This window comes from Diabrotica virgifera, chromosome 1 (genome assembly GCF_917563875.1).
Source record: "Diabrotica virgifera virgifera chromosome 1, PGI_DIABVI_V3a".
Classification (NCBI taxonomy): Eukaryota; Metazoa; Arthropoda; class Insecta; order Coleoptera; family Chrysomelidae; genus Diabrotica; species Diabrotica virgifera.
Genome location: NC_065443.1, coordinates 315,920,896 through 315,946,255, shown reverse-complemented (window position 1 = coordinate 315,946,255; position 25,360 = coordinate 315,920,896). Strand labels below are relative to the sequence as shown.

The following is a 25,360-nucleotide window of genomic DNA, read 5'->3' as shown; positions in this document are numbered from 1 at the left end:
TCAAGCAATCAAGTTACACAAATTTTCAATTTTCAAACACCTCACCTGACCCTGACACAGCGTCTCAAGTACTATTGCGTATTGTACGATTGCGGATTGCGCGAATTGGTAAATATAACTCCGCACGACCACGCAACTTGAAACACAAGTACGCAAACACGGTTGCGTGAATCGTGGCTCGCAATCGTGAAATTTACGAGACTTGCTCGACCTGTAGATTCTTGTTTACTTTCGTAGGAAGATTTTTCAGAGCACTGTGCTCGTCTGGATCAGGTACTTTTTCGGGTGAACTTTTTCTGAGCAGTTTACTTATTTCTCTCGGTGATGTGCGTTTTATTATTTCTTCTTATATCTTTTCTTAATGTTCTTTAGAGTCTCCATATCTCTTGGATATGTTGGCCCCGTTTCTTTATATTTTACGTGATTTTCCCAATTTTGGCTTCTATGTTGTCTTCGTATCTATTTAATTTGTCGATTCAGTATATTTGCGCTATTTTTTGTTTCTGCTGTAACAGGTTTCCTGGGTAGATAGAGTTACAAACAATGAAGTACTGAGAAGAATAGGTAAAGAAAAGGAAGTTGAACTTACAATTAAAGAAAAGAAGCTACAGTATCTCGGACATGTGATGCGGGGCGAGAAGTATGGCATCCTACGACTCATAATGCAGGGAAAGATAGATGGCAGAAGAAGCATCGGAAGAAGACGAATTTCATGGTTGAAGAACCTGAGAGAGTGGTTTGGATGCAGCTCGAAACAACTATTTAGAGCTACTGCCTCAAAAATTAAAATAGCTATGATGATTGCCAACCTCCGTAGCGGAGATGGCACCTGAAGAAGAAGAAGCTGTAAATATGGCGTCGAGTAAAAATAATGAGAACATCTTTAGAAAACAAGGATACTAACATATTTATTTAAAAAAGTAAATATTGAACTGACACGGAAAAACTAGAAAGAAGAGAAATCGCTGCATATTAAAACAATTCTGGGGGAGCTGAAAATACACAAAGAAGATGTTATGGAACATGGGTTAGAAATGATGAAATTGAAAATGAACTCAAAACAATCGATAGCTTTGATCATTGCCAGTGTTCATAATAATGATTACTACACGTGATGATTACATTGAAAAGAGTTAATAATATCGTTCAACTATTTCGACCACGCCACTGGTAATTAAATTCAAAGACACTAGTTCACTGTATTAATTCGCTCACCGGCACACTTCATTATCATTACGCGGCGTGTGTGTGCTTTCGCCAATTTTTCGCTTTACTTTTTGTTTCGAAAAAAATCGACAGGTTTTGTTTCCTGATTTGCTCGTTCATAAGCCTGCCAATTGCTTTAATATCTAGCTACTACTTGCCATTTTTGTGCAGTGTGTTTTGTGTTTATGGGTACCGCGCTTACGGCATATCTAGATTAGGTTATCTAATAGGTGAAGGTAAAGAAACAAATTGGTAATATTTATAATTAGAAGTAAAGGTAGTATTTTTAAAGGACGAGAGGCCTTATGGGTAAGTTAGATCAGAAAAAAAATTATAAGAGAAGAAATAAGTGAGACGCAAAATTATGACATAAATTAATTTGTTCGATAATGGGCGAATTTGGAGACATCTTGAAACAGGTCGAGTTTTATTTTTCAAGTATGATTTTTTGGCATATATGTCATAATAGTGACGTCATCCATCTGAACGTAATGAGAACAGGGGTTTTCAATGAGAACAAAGAGTAAAAACTCTAACGATCTCGTCCAATGCGAAACTCTCGGGTAACAAAATAAAGTCCAAGACAAGGTTAATTTTTTAAGACATTTTTATTTAGAATCAAAACATGCAAAAGTTAAGATAATTCGCTTTAATTACTCGTTAATTTCGTTAATAAAATATATTTCTGTACCAGTATGTATTTCTGGAGGTAAACAGTCGTAATTCCACTTTTTCCGAAATGGAGTTAATACCACGCTCTTGTTGGCAGATTTTCATAGCATATTGTGGCAAAAAATCGTACATCCAGCGTTGCCTAGGTAAGGCGTTTAGAAACAGTAGCAACTCCATTAGTCAATTGAGGTAAACAGTAGTATATCCATAGCAACTCCATAAATACGTGCGTATATTAGATAGTATGCTTTCGTATGCGGTAGTGCTAAACAATTGTAGCTCCATTTTTATATTAAATGGTATTTTGAGGGTTTAAAACGGGATAATGAAAAACAAGAGTTCTTTTTTTGTTCCAAACATTGTGATTTGGTTTTTGCATTTTTAAATACGGAATATACTATTTTTGTAATCACTTACGATTTTTGTTTTGCTCGTCGTAACTCGTTTAAGTCGTAACTCCCATTATTATACATTAGGTAAATAATTTCTTAACAGTACTAATACCCAGTAATAGATTTGGATTTACATATTATAATATACCAATAATGTGGAATTCGACGTAATGGAAATAATTTTTTTTATAGTTTATTGACTAGTCTGTATGTTTTGCGCTTTCTTGCAAATGTAAACATTGTGGATATACGCTGTTTACCTCCATTTATAATCTTCGTATCGGACATTAGGTTTGGGTCGATGTGACGATATTTGGTACATGAATGAATAATACCGACGATCGCGTGGATTAGGAATTACTTTTATTAATATGAAATGGGCGTATAAGGAGAGGACATCTCGCTCAACTCGCCAGGGGGAAAGACATGTAAGGAATTACGATCACCTCTCGTATAGGATAGGTAAAAGGAAAAACCGTCGGATTCGTTCAACGCACCAAGACGACGGGGGTTGAAGGGTTGCAGAAAATGGTCAGCATATACTTAAACTCACCTCTTATGCCTTGTTGTTGTTGTTTATTATTCCCCGATCAACGCTCCGAGAATAATAATCCAAATAGGCTTTTTGTTCCGTCTTTTATACCGTCAGAGTCGGTATAAAAACACGTTTTGCTTAATTCATTGACGTACGGAATTGTAGAAATTGATACATTGTAGAAAATATACTCACCAACGGCGAAGCCAAGACAAAACGCCACGTCTCCAATGGCGTAGACGCTACCGTATACAGCAGAATGTCTGATATCTACTAAGTAGCCTAATTCAGGCATCATGGAGCTGTCGACCATGCCAATGGCGAAACCCAGACCCGCGTTGGGGACGATCAGATGGTTAATATTTGTAGCCAATGGTATCTGAAAATAAAAAAAGAATTATATGTAAACCATCTTTCTAATCAAACAAAATGTGCACCTACTCTTGTAGAGGTGTATCTTCAATTCAATGCATCTTTTGCATAATTGGGTGCTATAAAAACAATTGAAGACGTCTATTAAAACAATGAAATGGAAGTTAGAATATATGGATAACTTGCGGAATCTATAGATACAGGCAATGGGATAACAGAGGGGGATTCACTTGAGCACCTTAAGCAACTTGAATTAGTTGATCAAATTTTTTATGCTGGATATCGATTAAATTGTAACGCAGAGAGTCACGGGGAAATTAGAGCCAGGATAGGGTAGGTCAGAACCGCTTTTAGAAGAATGTCTAAAGTATTTTGTAACAGAGACCTAAAATTGGCATTGAGGATCTACCTACTTCGCTGCTACGAGTTCTCGGCCTTACTTTATATTGTCGAGTCTGGGTCTGTGAATAAAATCGATGTAAATAGCCTTGAGGCTTTCAAAAGGTGGTGCTATAGAAGTATTTTAAAAGTTTCTTGGGTGGAGAAGATTCGACACTCCACAATACTAAAATGTCTCAGCAAGACTACTGAGATTCAAGACTACTGAGATACAAGAAAAATAGCAGGCAAGCGCAGTCCAGGACAAAGAAGAACTTCATGATTGAAGAACTTGCGAGATTGGTATTGTGTTAATACAAGCATGCTATTTTGGGTGGCAGTGAATATAATTGAGATAACTATGATGGTAACCAATGTTCTGAAAGCACATGGTAGGTATATGAAGAAAAAGGGAGATTTACTATGGATGAAGTCATAAAGATTGTCATAAAGGAAGAGGATATAGAATGGGAAACAAAGAAATTCTTAAAAAGAAATCTTACAGGGAAAAGTAGAAGGAACATGTATATATGGAAGGCGAAAGATTTCCTGGCTGAAAAATCTACGAACGTGGTTCGACACAATAACCACAAATCTATAACAAAGAGTTACAAGAAAAAGAAGAAGTAATGTACAGGAAATAAACGAGGGCACACAAAATAAAAAAAATGGAACAATCACATCAGTAGAATGAAGGACGGAAGAGTCGTTACAGTAGCAAGGGATAGATCATTAAGTCGTAGAAGAAATATCGACCGACCGCGCAAAAGATGGAATGAGAATCTTCCATAGACGTAAGAATTCGTCAATATTGTTTATATAAAGAAAGAACAAGAAGAAGACTATCAACTTAACCATCATCACATTAGGAATGAGATTCACACTGAGATTCATTAGAAATAGCCAATTAGATTCTTTAGATTCATTAGAAATAGCCAATAAATTTAACCTATTTTTTAAAAATGCTCCATTGGATGCAATTGCGACCATTCCAAACAAACCTGATAGTACATATATTTGTAACAACACTGTTTTGAATGACCACTTTCGGATGAACAAATTATTAAACCAAAAACTAAAAAACAAAAAATCTCGGGCTTTGATGAAATCCCTGGGTTTTTAATAAAAAAGGTTGTTTCTTTTATAATATCGCCATTAACATGTTTAGTTAATTTATCATTTTCAAATGGCAATTTTCCAGATTGTATAAAAACGAGAAAGGTGTTACCAATTCATAAAAAAGGTGACCCAAAACTAGTAAATAATTACCGTCCAATAATAAATTCTTCGGTATTTTCAAAAATTTTTGAATACAGTTATTTACAAAGACTTAACTTATTTTTACAGACGAATAAAGTGATTGTTAGTAACCAACATGGTTTCCAGTCAAAAAAATCTACCCGTACAGCAATGCATTCCTTTTATGATACTCTCACATCTCTAATAGACACTGGAGAGAGTCCTGTTGGGATATTTTGTGATCATAGCAGGGCTTTCGACTGTGTCAATCACGAAATTTTATTTTATAAATTAAAAAATATCGGCATTCAAGGACGTGCGTTAAATTGGTTAACATCATATTTAACGGCACGTCGTCAATACGTCAGCTTAACAGAAAAAGGAAAATTATCAAATGCGACGCATAAATCCAACTATCTCGATATTGACATAGGTGTACTGCAAGGCTCAATTTTAGGACCTGTTCTCTTTCTTATTTATGTAAACGATGTTGTCTCGGTTAACTCGGATGGACATGTCACGATATTTGCAGATGACAGAAATGTAATAGTCAATGGACCTGATACTTCTTTGAAGTCCAAATGTAACAGCTTACTGTCAGATCTTTACAACTGGTTCTGTAAGAACTATTTATTGTTGAACACCCAAAAACTCTTTTCATGCAGTTCCATAATAGGCAACGATGTATTAACCCAATTATCTTAAATATAAATAATAATGATATTGAACTTGTTTCATCATTAAAGTTCTTAATACTTCATTTAGATGAATGTCTTAATTGGAGGAAACATTGTGATACGCTGGCCGCAAAGTTAAACTCAGTAACGTTTTTGTTTCGAAATTGAAAACAAGTATTAACGGAGCAACAATTAATAATGCTTTATTGTACCCAAACCGAATCTCGTTTGAGATACGGGATTTGTTTTTAGGGATCAAGTTCCCATATCAATGAAGTCTTTTTTGCACAAAAAAGAATAATACGGGCTATTGCTGGTATCCCTCATAAAACAAGTTGTAGGCAATACTTTCTAAATTTCAAAATATTGCCATTGGCCTGTATTTATATTCTGGAGACTTGTATATATATATATATATATATTTAATAACCTCGAAAATTTTAAAACCAATGGACAAATACATAACATGAACACTAGATATAAAGATACCTTGCGTGCCCCAATGTGTAGGGGAAATATATATTGCAGGTCCCCGAGTATAATGGGACAAAGACTCTATGATAGTTTACCAACCCATATAAAATTGTGTAAGAGCCTGACAAGCTTTAAACTAAATTTAAAGGAATTTCTGATGACACACATTTTTTAATCGGTTGAAGAATTTCTTCAATTTTAAATGTATTTTCATTGTTAGTTTGTGTAGTGAAATTGTTTATTTGTTTGTTATATTTACTTAATGTATTACTTTTGACAAATTCTATACAGACTCTGTCTGTCTAAAAGAAAATAAAGTATTTATTTATTTATTTAGGACGTGAAATATATTGGGTTATGTGGAGTTAATACAAGGATTGTCTTTAATAGGGCTTTTCATCGATTGTCATTTGTTTCGAGCTTCTGTCATAATGTATAATCTGTGTATATTAATATACACGGATTATACGACATATGACAGAAACTCGAAACAAATGACTGTGAATGAAAAGCCCATATAAATCAACTGGGTAATATGAACACACATTTCTCATTACGAACGTATTTAAATACAGTATTAAATAAAATATTTTATTGGTGCTCTAAAAACAAACAACATAATATCCAGTTGATATATACGAATCAACAATCGAGGAAATAGAAAACCAATATTATAGAGCCTCAGGGCATACACATATAGTCTGAATCTCAGTAGTAAGTACCTACTTGTAACGAAAACCAAAAAGGAAAAGAAATATCTGGTATGTTAATTTATTCCTAATGGAAATAGTTCACATGAGAATTTTGTTATTTATTTATATTATTTCTATTTAACTGACTTATGTAAACTTTCAAAAGAAATGAGTGATATGCGACTAAATGATTTACCAGAGTCGTCTAAAAATTTTTTTAGAGGAGGCTACAATACTCGTAGATACTTCTTCTTTCTTCCAGGCGATTTTTTCTTTCTAGGCAAGGTTTTCTTCTTTATTCTAGGCGAATCATCCATTTCAACTTCATTGATCTGCATCAACTTTTAAAATTGTCTCTCCAGTTTTCTCGGGGTCAACCTCTACTTCTCCGTCCCGTTAGTATTTTTCCTGTTTAGCACCCAACCAATAAAATCGTTTCCTCATCCTCATTCCTTGAGGAGGAGAAGACGATATTAGGAGCAAGAGTTAGCTTGCTGTCTCCGATGGCTGCGATTCTGTACCAGATGGACGGCTTCTTATAGGGATTTTTTCACAAGGGTCTTTATTTGGTTTGCTCATTGTATTGGAGATGCGAATGGATTATTTCCCTACGCAGGTACTCACAGGACACGGGGTTTTTAGGGACTACTTCTATAGGTTCGGAAAGGTTAATATAGATCAGAGGTTCCCAAACTATTTTTTCTCGTAGACCATTTTAAAAAATATACTGGTTTCGGTGGACCCCCTGCTGCTACATTTTTACCATACTTCCAATGAAAAAACATGGGGGGGGGGGGGGGTAAAAATAAGATATTGAAGGTTTCTTCTTTTCTCAAAATATCATTTTAAGCGATTTTACAGTGATTTGGAATGTATTTAAAAAAATTTGCATTTTTTATCGTAAATTATCAATTGAAAAAATAATGTTTTAATAGAAGGGAGTCCAAAATGTGCTTATTAGGCATTATAACAAGTTTTTTCTTTTAAAAACAAGTTGTTGATCAAACTTTAGCGTAGAAAACGTTAAAATACTGTTTTTTCCACTTTCCTCTATTCCCAAAATACATGTTCTTCTATTTGGCTGAAAATTTGCCCACAGATAGCCAAAACACAGGACTTTAATGGTTAAAAAAATCTGGATAGTTTTACAATACAAGAAAAGTTACATGCAATAAAGAGTCAACATTATATAGTACAGTCGGGTTAGCATTTGATCTTGCATGCCCGAGTTACCCAAGCAAGATTCTATTTTCCTAATCTTAAGGGGGTCAACAGTAGTGTAAATTTAAAATCGCGAATAAAGGAGAACCGTTTTTGCTCAATATCTCCGCCATATTTAACTTTTCGACAACAAGTGTTCGGACTCAAGTTGTGAAAAATATGATTTCCTATAATTTATTATATTATAAATTTTTGAAAGAGTGACAGTTACAGCATAATTATTGAATTATCTCGTTTATTATTAGTTTTATAACAAAAATGTACCTATAAAAAATGGAGAGAATTAAATTTTATACAATTTTGATCTCTTTAATGTTTTTGCTAAAATCAATATTTCAGGTAGTACGTATGCTGTGAAGGCGCAAGCATAAGCCCTGATGGATTTGATAGCAGTGGTTTTTGTTCAGTATCTCCGCAATTCTCAACAATAAATTGTGTTTACAATCATTATTATAATTTTCTCAACCATTTTTTTTTCGTATGGTCGATATCTTCCGAATTAATTGTACTTATTACAGTAGACGCCTTAATTTTTTTTGCCTCTGATATTATTCCACGAATTTTTTTTTGTATTGTAAAACGATACAAATTCTTTTAATCACTTAAAGTCTTGTGTTTTGGCTATCTGTTTTCAAACTTTCAGGCAAATCGAAAGACATGTGTTTTGGGAATGGAGGAAAATGTAAAAAACGATATTTCAATGTTTTCTACCCTAAAATTTGATCATAAACTTGTTTTTAATCAAAATAACTTGTTATAAAACATTTTGTAAAACATACTACTCTAAAATAACATTTTTGAGTCACTACTATTAAAATATTATTTTTTTCATTGATATTTTACAATAAAAAAATGCAAATTTGTTTAAATAAATACCAAATCGCTATAAAATTTTCGTGGACCCCACTTGCGAATTGTGAACCCCCATTTTTATTTCACGCCAACGTGGACCCCCGTTGAGTCCCTCGTGGACCCCTGGGGGTCCACCTGGACCACTTTGGGAACCACTGATATAGATGAATGCCTATACAGCGGACATCCGGAGATTGTGACACATACGATGTTGAAGTGCAACAGATGGATAGTAAAACGGAACAGAATGGAAAGAGGGCAGACGTGACAGTGAGAGAATTGATTGAGAGAATACTACTACTACCGGTTTACAGCGTTCTCCGACGCCTTCCGACTCCTAACCGCCATTTTTCTCTGTTTAGCCATAGACCTGGAGGACATAGATCAACCTAAAAACATGTATGAAAGAGATTTAAGACTAATAACACACCTGCTACTAACACACCTATTACAATCAGCGAGCAATAGTAAGAATTGAAAAAGAAACATCCGAAGAAATGGAAATAAAGAGAGGAGTCCGGCAAGGCTGCATACTATCCCCTCTATTATTTAATGCTTATTCTGAAAAGGTAATGCGAGAAACTCTGGAAGATGAAACAGTCGGCATAAGAGTAAATGGAGTCTTAGTTACCAACATCAGATATGCAGATGATACAGTAATAATAGCCGATAGTTTATAAGACCTGCAAAGACTCATGAGTAAAATAGTAAGGTGTAGTAGTACTCTGGGCTAATTAGCAAAATACAAGGAAAAGTTATTTTTACGATTGTATATATTAATAATATAGGTATGCAAAGTCCGCAGATAGTGTGCTACTTTTTTTATAAACAAAATGGCGCCCGAAAATCGTGTTTTTTTCAATTTTTGCTCTATAACTCCAAAGATTTTAACTTTACACCAAAAACACTCAAATAAAAATTCACCGCAATTAAATTCTGCATAGAGGCGTGTTTTTCCCGATTCACTTCGACGAAAACTTTCCCCGGAAAAAGCGGGTTTTCCAACAAAATCTTTAATTTTCAACTAAAATTTTAGATAAGTAATTGTTAATCAATAATTAAACAACTTGGTAATGCAAAAGCCCTTTTCGTGAAGATTATAGTTCCAGAAGCCGATGGAAATTGAATAAATAGTTTAGCAACAATTGAATTGTTAATTAAAAATTTACGGTCGCTATAATAACGACAATAATTATGATGCATAAGAATAACTATGATTTTTTCATAAAAAGACACTATACCTATTTAATGTACTTTACAGAATTAAAATTGGACTATTTAAGCGGCCTCAGGAATATTTTCAAATTATAAACAATTTTTTGGCTTATAAACAAATAAAATATCTCGGGAAATATTAAACTAAATTAAATTATGAAAACGGTGTTCGAAAAACAGCAGCAGGATGCTTCTTATAAAAGAAAAAACGTTTAATTATGATGAGGAATTCCTGAGATACAACCGGTCAAAGTTGACCGGAATTTACGGCAAAGATATGAACAATAGGATCATAATTTTTAAACCATCACCTTTTTATTTTTGTCCTCTTTCTCTACACCAATTTTCATATCTTTGAAATACTCATAACATATATTATTATAATAAAAACTATCGATAATACGTGTGAAAATTGCCAAAAATAGCAAAATTCCAATAAAAAATTAGGTTGGGGAACATGTAACCCTCAAAGTTCAAAATCGGTATACGTTAAAAAAATGCATTTTCTCGGCTTCCCATGGAGCAATTTCCTTCATTCTTTTTTTGTTCCCCAATAACTCGAGTAGAGCCATCAAACTAACGTATTATTAAATGTCACACTTGCTTTTGTTTTGTTATAATAGATTAATTTATTTATAAGAACAGAAAACTACATATTTTTTCCAGTTGTAGGCTTTTTTTAGATAAACTTACTAAAAGTGTACGTTTTAAAGTTAAAAACATAAATATTCTCATTTGAGAGCTGTATAATTATTTAAACAATTTTTATTTAAACAAATTAAAATTTTTTGTTATAATAAATAAATTAATTTATTATAACAAAACAAAAGCTAGTTTGACATTTAATAATGCGTTAGTTCGATGGCTCTACTCGAGTTACTTGGGAACAAAAAAAGAATGAAGGAAACTGCTCCATGGGAAGCCGAGAAAATGCATTTTTTTAACGTATACCGATTTTGAACTTTGAGGGTTACATTTTCTCCAACCTAATTTTTGATTGGAATTTTGCTATTTTTGGCAATTTTCACACGTATTATCGATAGTTTTTATTATAATAATATATGTTATGAGTATTTCAAAGATATGAAAATTGGTGTGGAGAAAGAGGACAAAAATAAAAAGGTGATGGTTTAAAAATTATGATTCTATTGTTCATATCTTTGCCGTAAATTCCGGTCAACTTTGACCGGTCGTATCTCAGGAATTACTCGTCATAATTAAACGTTTTTTCTTTTAAAAGAAGAGTCCTGCTGCTGTTTTTCGAATACCGTTTTCATAATTTAATTTAGTTTAATATTTTCCGAGATATTTTATTTATTTATAAGCCAAAAAATTGTTTATAATTTTAAAATATTTCTGAGGCCGCTTAAATAGTCCAATTTCAATTCTGTAAAGTACATTAGATAGGTATAGTGTCTTTTTATGAAAAAATCATAGTTATTCTTATGCATCATAATTATTGTCGTTATTATAGCGACCGTAATTTTTTAATTAACAATTCAATTGTTGCTAAACTTTTTATTCAATTTCCATCGGCTTTCTGGAATTATAGTCTTTACGAAAAGGGCTTTTACATTGCCAAGTTATTTAATTATTGATTAACAATTACTTATCTAAAATTTTAGTTGAAAATTAAAGATTTTGTTGGAAAAACCCGCTTTTTCCGGGGAAAGTTTTCGTCGAAGTGAATCGATAAAAACACTTCTTTATGTAGAATTTAATTGCGGTGAATTTTTATTTGAATGTTTTTGGCGTAAAGTTAAAATCTTTGGAGTTATAGAGCAAAAATTGAAAAAAATACGATTTTTGGGCGCCACTTTGTTTATAAAAAAAGTAGCACACGATCTGCGGACTTTGCATACCTATATTCTTAATATATACAATCGTAAGATTCGATTCCAGCAATAAAATTGCTGGTAAATAACTTTTCCCAAAAATGGCCTATTCTCCGATAATCAGCCCAGACTATAGGGAGTACGGACTTTCTCTCAATATCAAAAAGACGAAGTTTATGAAAATTAGTAAAAACAACCATAATAATAACGAAATCTTGATAATAGAGGGCCAGCAGATCGAAAAAGTAAAAAAAATACACTTACCTAGGAACACTTATAACAGAAAATAATGACTACACTGCAGAAATCAAAGTCAGAACCGAAAAAACACGTTCCAATTTTTTGAAAATGAAAAGGGTCCTATGTAGCAAAGATTTAACATTAGCTCTTAAAGTACACCTAACAAAATGTTACGTATACAGTGTACTATACTATGGAGTGGAATCATGGACGTTAAATGTAGAGGCAATGAGACGACTTAACGCCTTTAAAATGTGGACCTATAGAAGAATTATGAGGTTTTCCTGGGTAGACAGAGTACGAACAACGAAATACTGAGAAGAATAAGTAAAGAGAAGGAAGTTGAACTTACAATTAAAGAAAGAAAACTACAGTATCTCGGACATGTGATGCGGAGCGAGAAGTATGGCATCCTGCGACTCATAATGCAAGGAAAGATATATGGCAGAAGAAGCATCGGAAGAAGACGAATTTCATGGCTGAAGAACCTGAGAGAATGGTTTGGATGCAGCTCAAAACAACTATTTAGAGCTATTGCCTTAAAAATTAAAATAGCTATGATGATTGCCAACCTCCGTAGCGGAGACGGCACCTAAAGAAGAAGATGACCTGGAGGGATTTCTTTTTCCTCTAGTCCGTTTTTAATTCTCTCCCTCCAGCTTCTTCTCGAACTTCCTGTTTTCCTTCTCCCTTGTGATGTCCACGTCAAAATCTGTTTTGGGATCCTGTCATCTGGCATTCTCTGTACATGGCTTACCGTATTAGTTTTTATGTTTTTATGTATTATTTCTCGTATTCTCTCATTTGATATCCGACCTCTTCTTGATATTTACAAAGTGAAAGGCAGGTATCGAGCACTGAATTTAATTTAATCTTGCCAAGTATACTTTCGTTGCTAGAGCGTCTTCAGGGGCATTTCGTCAATAAAATGAAGGTATCCTCGAATGTCAAGATTAAATTAAATTCAGTGCTAGATATCTGCCTTTCAATTTGTAAAATTCGTACATTCGAGCATTCAACCATTTCCTATTTTTTCTTCTTGAGTTGCCTGTTGCTCTTCTGCAGAAATCCATTTCTGTTCCTAGTAAAATTTTCTCTGTTGTTTATTTAATTGGCTAAACTTCACCGCCTTATGTGCTTACATTTTTAAGTGTGGTATTGTATGTGAGCTATTTGTTCGCTTTAGGTATCGTTTGGTCCCACAGAATGTCGTTCATCGTGGATATAGCTTTTCTACCCTGTATTTTTCTGTCTTTTATAGCAGCATCGAGTGTTATGTCTTGAATTATCTCCATGCCCAGGTACTTCTATTCATCACATATCACAGGGTTTAATTTCTGAATGATTGAGAGAATGATGGAAAATAAAGCAGGTCGGATACAACTATATCCGTATAATGATTAAGAAGAAAAAAGAGGAAGAACCAGCTGGACCAACGGCAAAGGTAAGAGAAAAAGCTATTGTAAATTACAGATAGACGGAATACTCTTTGTTATAAGAGGTGAAGTGAGTCGGCTCTTTTGTATCAAACTCCACAGGAAGAAGAAAATTCTTGACTAAGAGTGATGCTGTTTTAAGAGCGATGAGGGTCTTTCATTTGCTATCTGGAACGGGTTTCCTCTAAAAAGCTCAATTTTTGAGACCAAAAAAAAATGAAAAGGACAACTCCTTGCTGATGTTTTAAAGTATCGCGCTAGGACTAAGGAAGGTGAATCCTGCGCTAAAGTGAGTTCAGATCAATATATGGCGTCCTCAACTGAGATATCTTTTGAAGATTTTCAGATCTCCCTTTATAAAGAGGAAAAAAAGTTCTAAGTATTTTCTAACTTTCATTATTCAAAAAAAAATATTTCTGGCTAGTTTAGCTTTTAGTGTTATCTCTATGCGTCCTTAACAGATTTCACATCGACAAATTCATTTCCCTTTTGAGGATTATTACTACACCTTCACATATCATAGTTAAATGAAACAGTTAAAATACAATAATATGCACTTACCAGCATCAAACATATACCTATCACAATCAACCCCAACAGTGCAGCCAACCACCTGCCCATCTTATGTCCCAAAGGACCGAACAAGTTGGTTCCTATTAAGTATGATATGCTTGCTGGAAGGAAAGTTACTCCTTGCTTCCATCTTCCTGCTCCCATGGTGTCCATCATCCAGATGGGCAGAGAAGGTTCTAACATTGCTATACCCATGTTGGCAAAGGTAATAGCGCCTAAAAATTAAATATACAACGATTTAATTGCTTGCATTACAATATGAAGGTAAATTAAAGTAAAAACATTAGTCCAAATTCTAAACAAAAAAACATAGACAAAAGGGACTTATGAACAATAACAAACCTTTACTGGAATCAAAGAGCACAAATTGTAATAGATAACGGACCCTCTCCAGAAATTAAAATTAGGAGAGAAGTTAGGCAGCGATGTATTGATTTCAAAGTGAAGGAATAATAATTAACGGAAGATCTATTAACAACATAAGATATTCAGATGACACCGTGATTGTGGCAAGCTCTACTGGACAACCCCAATTACATACTACTAAACAAAACAAACAGTTTCTGTGAAAGGTATGGATTAAAAATTAATATAAAAAAGACTGACTACATGATAATAACTAAGAAAACAAATATGTATACAAACAAACATTTTGGCAAATGTACCGATAGAAAAGGTTGATAAATAAAAATACCTAGGAAGCTATATTTCAGAGAAAAATGATCAAACAACAGAAATAATTGCCAGATTATAAATAACAAGAAATCCCTTTGTAAAACTGAAAACAATTTTCTGCAACAAAAACGTTAGATTAGAACTGAATCCACTAGCTATGAGATTGTTAATTAATAGAAAAATCTTATTTCTCTGGACTATATGAGATTCTAAGTGTTTTCGATACTGCAATATGGACTCGAAAGCTGGACATTGAAACAAGAACACATTATAAGTAAGCTACAGTCATTTGAAATGTAGTATTACAGGAGGATGCTTAGAATATTATGGGCACAGAAGATAACGAACACGGAATTATTGCGAAAAATAGGCAAAGAATACGAAATAATAAACACAATAAAAATAAGAAAGTTATCTGTGACACGTTATGAGGAGACAGCGATATTAAATTCTAAGACTGATAATACAGGGAAAGATAAGCGGAGTAATGAGCATAGGAAGAAGAAGAGTGTCATGGTTGAAGAATTTAAATGCAGTTCTCTAGAACTCTTCAGAGAAGCCGTAGATAGGGTAGTGATGATGATATCCAACCTGAAAGACGACACTTAAAGAATAATATATAAGTACATGCTATGTTATTTATTTTTCTTTTTTCTGAGCCTTTTAGATAAAAAGACGTTTAATAAAATGATAATGATATAAATTAAGAAAGCTAAAAACTACAGTAGAACTGGTGTAGAAGAGACGGCTTCTAGAGACAAAGGTTTAGAAACTATCTAAAATTCTCCTAGTGGTTTATTTTTTTCTTTTGTTGCCCTGTTCTGAAACAATTATAGATACGATTCATTAACATTGGTTTTTTAAGGTGAAACAATAGCGATCAACAGGTAGCGAAAACTCGTTCCAAGATTGTGGCTGTAATTTTGAATATTTTTTCGAGATATTTGGCACACGTATTCGTAATATAATAAAGAATGGCGGTACAGAGCCCAATTTTAAAAATATATTAATATGTGGAAATTACTCTGTAATTAAATACAATATTAAAAAAAAACGACCCTGTACCGCCATTAAGAAGAACAAAAAAATACACTTTCTTCAAATAATAGTACATTGTTTACCGGGTAGGAAAAGCTTAACATTCCTGGACGACTGTCGAGGCGCAAGCCGAGACTTAGCAACACAGAGTCCAGGAATGTGGCTTTTCCTACGAGGTAAACATACTATTTTTCCGCAAATCGTTTAAAATTCGACAGATATTGATTGATTTAAAAAAAACGCGATAATTTTATTCCCAAATAAATGGTGCTTTGAAATTCCTAATAAAATTACTTGGGTTACTATGGAAACGTATTGAGGTTGAATTGCCAAACTTGACGCTTATAAATTTAATTGCTGGTGTTATGTACAAAATATTCAACAAAATGACCCTTCCACCCTGCATGTTGTCCAAAATGTTTCTCATAGTTCTAAGAGTGTTCCTCCAATATTCAATAATTGTACTAACTGTCAAATTACTGTAAATATAACAAATTGATCTTAAAAATGTATTCAGCAATGACTTGATGTTTTCAAAATATAAATTAATTCCTTATAAGCAATGTGTTTTCTATCATTTATGTAGAACACTAACAACTGTACGGAAATATCATTTCCTTACAGTAAGGAAATGACATTTCCTTACAGTAAGGAAGTCCTGACTTTTTCTTCAAGAAATTTTGACAGGAATGTCAAAATTTCCTGGCGATTTGCGGAAAACTTTTTTATCCGATGCCTAAATTTTGTGTCATTTTGGAACTACTAATGAAATAAAAAAATTTTAGTAGTTCCAAAATGGCACAAAATCTAGGCATCGGAGAAAAAAGTTTATTTGAAGAAAGTGTATTTTTTTGTTCTTCTTTATGGCGGTACAGGCTCGTTTTTTTAATATTGTATTTAATTACAGAGTAATTTCCACATATTAATATATTTATCAAATTGGGCTCTGTGCCGCCATTCTTTATTATATTACGAATATGTGTACCAAATATCTCGAAGAAATATTCAAAATTACAGCCGCAATCTTGGAACGCGTTTTTGCTACCTGTTGATCGCTACTGTTTCCTCTTAAAGTTATAGACTGTCAAAAACTTCATTTTGATATATAGTAGGTATTTTTAAAGATCGATAGAAAAAAGAGATGACTTACCTGCCGCTATAATGATATAAGGATCTGACACCAAAGATTTTAGAGATGGTGGATCAGATTCTTGTCTTATAACAGATGGCTGCAACATGAGTAGTTGAAGCACTAAAATAGAAGTGACACTTTTAGTTGGTATGTCAAGAAAAAAATAAATAGAGTATTTAAAAATATACGCATTTTTTCTCACAACCTCTGTATAATTATAGTCAAAGTTATATTAGAAACATTTTAGCCGTAATAAAAAATAGCTTGAGGAAAGATTTTTATGATTTTTAACTTGATAACTTAACGTATTCTTCTGCTTATTTTACATAGGTAGTCTTCTCATTAGGGAATGATCTCCCTCTGTTTGTATCATCATTCTAATCCATGTTTCTTGTTTTATCCATTTATTAATTATTTCTATTTACCATCTACGAAATTAATCTGGACTTCAAGCTGTATTCCTAAGCGTTTTTAATCAATATATCTGATAATTTTTATTACTGCTATCTTCAATATGTTGATATTATATCATTCAGACATCTCTCAACTTTATTTGCTGTATTCATTTATTCTTCTAATTCGCATAGAAGCAGGTATTCATCATTTGGTCTATCATATTTTCGTCAATCTCCAATTTGCACCTCAGCATGCCATTTGACAAGTATGGATTTTGTGCTTTTGGTAAAATTTTCATAATTAATTTCCTCTCAGTAAGGTTAAACTCATAAATCATTCGTTGTAACTCATTTTATCTTTCAGACATCCACCTTCTTTTTCCAGATATAAACTCGTTGTGCTTTTTGAGTATCTGTGGGAGGAATAAAGTATTATCTCTCTCAAATGGCGTCATACTCAAAGTCGAGCCATGGACTCCCTAGTATCCGCCTTCAGGCATTCCTTTTCTTGACTGCTTTCCTCCAGTTATCTGCAAGTCTTGGTAGGACTTGCTACCATATTGTCACCATGTGAACAAGTCGAATCAGAGCTCAGATGGTACATAGACCGTATTAAATGGAATATTGTAAACAACCATAAGTTCGCATTTTTCATCGATGTTTTCTTGACGGATTACTTTTAAAGGGTTTTTACCCACATATTTTTGTAATATTATATTTTGGTGGTTTGCATATTAGATCACGTAAGCACTGATGATGATTGGTCAACCAATCGAAAACTAGTTCTGTGATGTAGCCCTTTTTAGCGATTTTAAATATAAATTTTTTCAATTTAAATGTGGCTTATTTCCCATATAAATAGTTAATCATAAAAATGCCTCAAGTAAATAGCTTTAGAACTACATTAAATATAAACCTTTAATAAAAGATTTTATTGTTTTTTTGTATTATACAGGGTGAGTCATGAGGAACTGTACATACTCCTACCTCGTATAGAGGCCCCTATGGGGAATAACAAATGACCATTAAAAAGTGTCTGCTCCCATTGTTTAATAATATACAGGGCGAGTTTCGCATTTTCACAGAAATTTGTATTCGTCATAATTCTTGAACGGTCACATCGATGTGTTTCTAATTTTGGTCAATCATTACACTATTACCACCTAATAAACTGATTTATTCATACTAGAAAAAAATCAGGTCCGGCTTTAAAAAATTAGTGCGTTTGAGTCTTAGAAAAAATTTCACCCTGTATATGCTTTTTGAAAACTCTAATATGAATTTTACAAATTAGACAAATAGGCAATTAAAATGGCAAATTTATTTTTTCCCCACACGATTACTTATTTTTTTTATAAAAAAATCAAATTTGACTATGAATTAAAAGTTTGGTAAAGTGAACCATGAATTTAAAAAAATTAACTTTTATTACAAAAATTAATTTTTTTTAAACAATAATTTAATTTATGTTACCATCCAATCAACTGATTTATTCGAACTAGAAAAAAATCAGGTACGGCTTTAAAAAATTAATTCGTTTGGGTCTGAGAAAAAATTTCACCCTGTATACGCTTTTTGAAAACTCTAATATGTATTTTACAAATTAGACAAATAGGCAATTAAAATGGCATATTTATTTTTTCCCCACACGATTACTTAATTTTTTATTAAAAGATCAAATTTGTCAAAATCGCAATTTTACCATAAAAATAAAAAAAAATTAAACGTTTTTCTTAAAATTAAAAGTTTCACCATTTTTTTTTTCTATAACACGTCTAGATCTGAAACTCCCTATAACACTTTACTATGGACTCTATAGTTTAACACAGACGTGATCAAATAGATAAATTTTAAATTTTTTCACCTAATTTCTGCGATTTAACTTTGCAATTCTCGAGTCTGCACCTTTTATTTTTAAAAATTCATAACTTTTACGAGAAGAAGACTGAAAGTCTACAACAATTTTCATAGTCTTCACAATGATCAGATATATGTGCTGTAAAAATTTCAGAAAAAAAATATTAAAATGAAACAGAGTTGTAGCGAGTTAAACCGTGATTTCATTTTTAGGTTAAAATTCCGATTTTGACAAATTTGATTTTTTAATAAAAAATTAAGTAATCGTATGGGGAAAAATAAGTATGTCATTTTAATTGAATATTTGTCTAATTTGTAAAATTCATATTAGAGTTTTCAAAAAGTGTATACAGGGTAAAATTTTTTCTAAAACCAAAACGAACTAATTTTTTAAATCTGGGCCTGAGTTTTTTCTAGTTTGAATAAATCAGTTGATTGGGTGGTAACATTAATTAAATATTTGTTCAAAAAAATTAATTTTTGTAATAAAAGTTATTTTTTTTAAATCTATGGTTTACTTTATATCAAACTTTCATTTATTCATAGTCAAATTTTTTTTTTATAAAAAATTAAGTAATCGTGTGGGGAAAAAAATAAATATGCCATTTTAATTGCCTACTTGTCTAATTTGTAAAATTCATATTAGAGTTTTCAAAAACCGTATACAGGGTGAAATTTTTTCTAAGACCCAAATGAACTAATTCTTTAAAGCCGGACCTGATTTTTTTCTAGTTTGAATAAATCAGTTGATTGGATGGTAACATAAATTAAATATTTGTTTAAAAAAATAATTTTTGTAATAAAAGTTAATTATTTTAAATCTGTGGTTCACTTTAGCAAACTTTTAATTCATAGTCAAATTTGATTTTTTTATAAAAAATTAAGTAATCGTGTGGGGAAAAAATAAATACGCCATTTTAATTGCCTATTTGTCTAATTTGTAAAATTCATATTATAGTTTTCACAAAGCTTGTACAGGGTGAAATTTTTTCTAAGACCCAAACGAACTAATTTTTTAAAGCCGGACCTGATTTTTTTCTAGTTTGAATAAATCAGTTGATTGGGTGGTAATAGTTTAACGATTGACCAAAATAAGAGACACATAGATCTGACCGTTCAAAAATTATAACGAATACAAATTTCTGTCAAAAATGCGAAACTCGCCCTGTATATTATTAAACAATGGAAGCAGACACTTTTTAATGGTCATTTGTTATTCCTCATAGGAGCCTCTATACGAGGTAGGAGTATGTACATTCCTCATGACTCACCCTGTATGGTATACATCCAACTACAGGAAAACCTTTTCCTTGTGGATTTTTATTTTAAAAGTTTTGATAAGGTTTATTGCCTTTTTAGTCATGATCCATGTTTCTACGCCATATGCTGCTATTGGTCGTATTAAAGTTTTATATACTTTGAAATTTAACTTTACTTCCCTATGAATGTCTTTGGATCCAAATAAATACCTGCTACAGAGAGAAGTATGCTTTGTCAGCAAGCCTTATCCGTGACCGTATTTCGTCCTTCTCGCTGCCGTACACCTTCCTGTCCTTATTTGCTTCCTATTTTAATTTTTTATCAAAAAATTGTATATTTTCACTTAATCAAAGTTCCAATAATATGTTGAATAGTATAAAATAAGCAACTATACATAATGATATAATTACTTACGTCCGTCTCCTAAAGCGAGAGCAGAAAGTATCAAGAACGGTGCTGACTTCCCTACAAATTCATACATGACCCCTCCGAAGGGCGGTCCAATGAGCACTCCAAGCGCTAGTCCGCCCAATGCAATGCCCATGGCGTTGCCTCGCTCCTTGTCATCCGGATATCGTTCTGCCAACATGCCCATACCAGATACGCTCGAACAAGAAGAACCGACACCCTGTAGGGCTCTTGCGATAAATAGAACACTATAGCTTCTACCAAATGCGAATACTGAAATAAATGATCAAATTAATACATCATGTTTTTACTGACTGAGATATAATAAAATCAATTTTTTATATAGTGATGAGCGCGCTAAGAATCGGTAAAATATTTCAAAAAATGGAAAACATAATACTTTGTTAAATAGAAAGAGATAAAACTATTGGAGGTGGGAAATTGTCTCAACCGAGCCTAGCTCGATCCGGAGGCTTGGGTCCAAGCAAGCAATTTTAGTACCTCCATAGCCACCTTTACTTAACAAGCCATGAAGTTGAAACTTGGCAACATCTAATAGTAGACCGGTTAAGTCTGTCAGTTCTCATTTGTTTGTACACAATATTCACCATATTTAGGTAAAGAGAAACTGAAAATTTTTACAATATTTCGTACTACAAATTATAAAGAGCTTTAAAAGTTATGTTATTAAGATGATTCTAGTTCAAACAGCTTGTTTTTTGTAGTAAAGGAGAGAAAACTGGAGCAGATTACTATGATTATTTGCAAAAGGATGGTTTGTGCTTAGCAACGGATTCAGTAAAATTTATTTATGATCACCTTTGTTCAACATTTGAGTTTCTTATTAGCAATCCCAATCTTAAAAAAATATTTTTGCAAAACAATTATTGTCACCTGATGTTATTATGATCTTTGGTAGGTAATGAAAAGTTTACAATTAACAGCATGAAGGATTTCACTTAAATTTTGAATTTTAGTGTGAATGTGGGGAAAATGCCTTCAAAGTTTATTCTGCAATTATAAAAATTATGTGTAATATTGTTTTAAATAATTATACAAAAATAGCAGCAATCAAAGTAATGATACTTCAAAAAAGTATAAAAAGAAAAATAACGATAAGGGCGATAACAAAAAAGAAAGTTATATACTCTAAACCCTAACAGTGCACATCAAACATTGGCGTAGTTAGACTTTGAGCTTGGGGGGGGGGCACGGCTCCCTGAGCATCTTGAAGTATGATTAAGGGACCCAAAAAGCCCGCCGCAGGTGCCTCGGGGAGGCGAAAATTTTTTTGAGCACCACGCCCATTTTTCATTAAAAAAATCACCAATTTTGCTTTTTTTTTTTTACCTGATCATATACATAGTCACACGAACAGAAACCATTTTCTAAACTTACAACTTAAAATCTTTATTAATTAGGAATACAAGTTATAATTTTACAAAGGTTCTTTTTATAAAATTACAAAAATAAAAATGAAAAAACCAATTCTTTTAGTAACGGGTATAGGTACATGTCATATAAGTAATTATAATAATGTTATTTTAGGTAAAACATATACATCTTATTATAATTTTGCTACAGAAACATGCTTCTAGGAAATTAACTCTTGTCTAAACAAGAGTTAATTTCCTATTTTTTTCAGCAAATTTACATAAAACTTTTTCAGCTGTTGTTTTATTTTTTACGATTTCATTTTCTATATGTATTACTGAGAGATTAGAAAATCGATCCTGAATCATAGTAGCTCTTAGCCAAGTTTTGATTCTCCTCATAGCTGAAAAACTCCTCTCACAACTAGAAGAACTTACTGGCAATATTCTAGAAATTTGCAACAGTTTATACAGGTTGGGATAATATTCTTTTTTAATATGCTGTATATTATCTATATTTATTTCATGTCCTTTTAGTTGCAACATATTCTTCATAACCACAGCTTCAGCATTTAAAGAGAAAGTATCAATTTTCAATATATTTTTATAATTGTCTACGAAATCTTGTGCATTCTCCATATCTAATTTACAAAATGCATCAACTGATGTGGCTAATGGTAAATTTTCAAATCTACTCGTAAAATTAACTATTATATTGTCTAAAACTTGGTAGTAAATATTAATTTTCCAGTATTCTTTAGCCGTTATATGACTCAGTAAAAAAGTCATTTTGCTGTCGTCTTCTTTTTGAAACTCTTAAAGGCTCCAGTGAAATTTCGTGTTTTTCAGCAAATTGTTTAATATCTTGCCAAATTTTAAACTCAGATCTGTAACCTTTAAAAGTTTCAATAGTACTTGTTATTAGATCACTAGCCTGACCAAGAGTAGTATTTGTGTCTTGGAAACATTTATTTAGAACATTAATTATAGAAAGTACGTTATGGAGTATATGTAAAGAAACTACAAATTCAGGTTTAGTTATTGTGGTCAATAGCCCTATCGCTTCTATGGATTGCTTATCTCTATTTTCGGCGATTTCTTCTTCTAACTCTAGTTTAATGGTTTCGTAGTTTATAAGCACTGCTTTGCAATTTTCAAAACGACAACTCCATCTAGTTGTTGATAGACTGCCCAATTCACGGCTCGCTTTAACGCCAAGGCTATCTAATAACTTTTGCAGGTTGGCGTGATGACCGGGATGTGAAAAGTGCACATATAAGGCTTCGATGCCATTAAAAAAAACTTTAGCCAATGCAATATTTGCACACGAATCAACAACAACTAAATTTATTAGCTTATACTGGCTACAAAAAACTAAATATCAAATGCACTATAATTTCTATTTACAGAAAATGACAAGAATATTATGTATACTGAGTTTACAAGAGGACAAATTTTTGTATTTTTGATTATAGCCCTGTTCAACTAAATTGAAGTTTCTTATGGCAAATGATATTCTCTCAACAAGCAAAAATTTTCATCAAGGATTACTTTTTTTCGTATTTTGCAAAATACGGCATTTTTACTCTTGCGCAAAATGATATTTTTTGTATTTTTGACCAACCCTGTAGAACTAAATTAAAGTTTCTTATGGTGAATGATATTTTCTCAACAAGCAAAAATTTTCATCAAGAATGACTTTTTTTCGTATCTTTCATTTTTTGGTCCATTTGTCCTCTTGTAAACTCAATCTGCGGACATACTGTAACATATTATTACGCCAAAAATATCCAAATGTAATTTAAAATAATGTACGGTAATACGACGCAAAATACGGTAATTTCGGACTACAGGTACGGTAAATTGGTTGACAAAGGTTGGCAACACTGCTGTTAAGGCAAGATCCCGGCTAAATCGACTGGCGCATAGTATAGCGAGTTGCGTCATGTTGGTGTCTGCGTATACCTAGCACGACTTCATCCGAGATTGTAATGTGGGTTGCCTATATTGATTGTGAATAAATCTTGTCTTGAATCGGAAGAATGGGAAGCACGAACTTCAAAAAAAATTTTTTTCGCAGACCGTGGTGGGGAGTTATAATACTAAATACAAATTTCGTTTTTTTTTTTGTGTTTTTTTTCTGGGGTGGGCCACCAGAATTCTGGGGGGGGCCGTGCCCACCCCTGCCCCCCCCTAACTACGCCAATGACATCAAACATTGTGAACAATTGTTTTTATAGTTATTTCAGAGTGCAATAACTATAAAAACTATTTCTAGTAAGTTGCAGAGCGTAGAAACCAGGTGTCGCTTTTCCGAACTTGCACGGTCCCAATATATAACTATGATTTTAACGAAATCAATATACCTATCTACCTTAAACAGTTTTTTTTGTATTGTATTTGAATATTAAACTAATTTTAGAAAGAACAAAAAGAATACCGAAAAAAAAATGATATGACTTTGTCAGGATTTGAACAAGGGACCTCTCGATCCCTAGGCGAATGCTCTACCGATCAGCTACCACGGCTTTTGTATTCAGTGGATCATTTCTCGTACATAATTACAATCTCGGTGACAGATACTTTAAATGAAAATAAACATTTTCGATAATACTTATTAGGAGGAAGACAAATCCACAGACATAAACATTATAATAACCCTTACGCTCCATACACTCACAATAATTGTGAGCGTCTTATTTATAAGTGACATTAGGTTTAAAATATCATTTTGCACCAGTTGCTCCTCTACGACACGATAGTAGGTGCACGTGTCTATCATATTGTCGCGGGAGATTACCGAAAATTTGCTTAGATCCATATGATATTGTTCAGTGAATGGTAACGACTTTTTGTCAAGTGTGTTAATATGGATTCTAGACGTAAGTACACATTTTTATTTGTTTTAAAATATTTATTTTGGTGGATAGTCGTCACAAATTTTGTATGTTTACCTATTTAGACAAAATCATTCAATATCTACTAATTTGAGGTTACAAATCCACAAACGTATTTTGAAGAACACGTTTGTGAGGGCTAGGAGTAAGCGGTGTCAATGTAAGTTTTGAAGTGTTTCAATCAATGTAGGTTTTGAACTGGTAACAAGGGTTTCTTTTTCAGGAACAACTAGAAAAGTTGAAATGGCGAGACTGGCTGCTCATCCAGATGAAATCTAAGAACTGCTGGATGAAATTGATTCCGATTTGGAAATTG

General features: G+C 32.7%; 1 protein-coding gene across 3 annotated transcripts in view; it reads right to left on the bottom strand.

Moving 5' to 3' along the window:
* The window catches only part of LOC126879248 (synaptic vesicular amine transporter), a 332,565-nt gene that overhangs the window by 13,863 nt on the left and 293,342 nt on the right, over positions 1-25,360 (bottom strand). For all 3 annotated transcript variants that reach the window (XM_050642307.1, XM_050642308.1, XM_050642309.1), the window contains exons 6-9: positions 20,781-21,047; positions 16,873-16,974; positions 13,998-14,224; positions 3,001-3,184 (exon numbers count right to left, since the gene is read on the bottom strand). In XM_050642307.1, the coding sequence (XP_050498264.1) occupies positions 3,001-3,184; positions 13,998-14,224; positions 16,873-16,974; positions 20,781-21,047 (780 nt within the window). The remainder of the gene's footprint in view (positions 1-3,000; positions 3,185-13,997; positions 14,225-16,872; positions 16,975-20,780; positions 21,048-25,360) is intronic.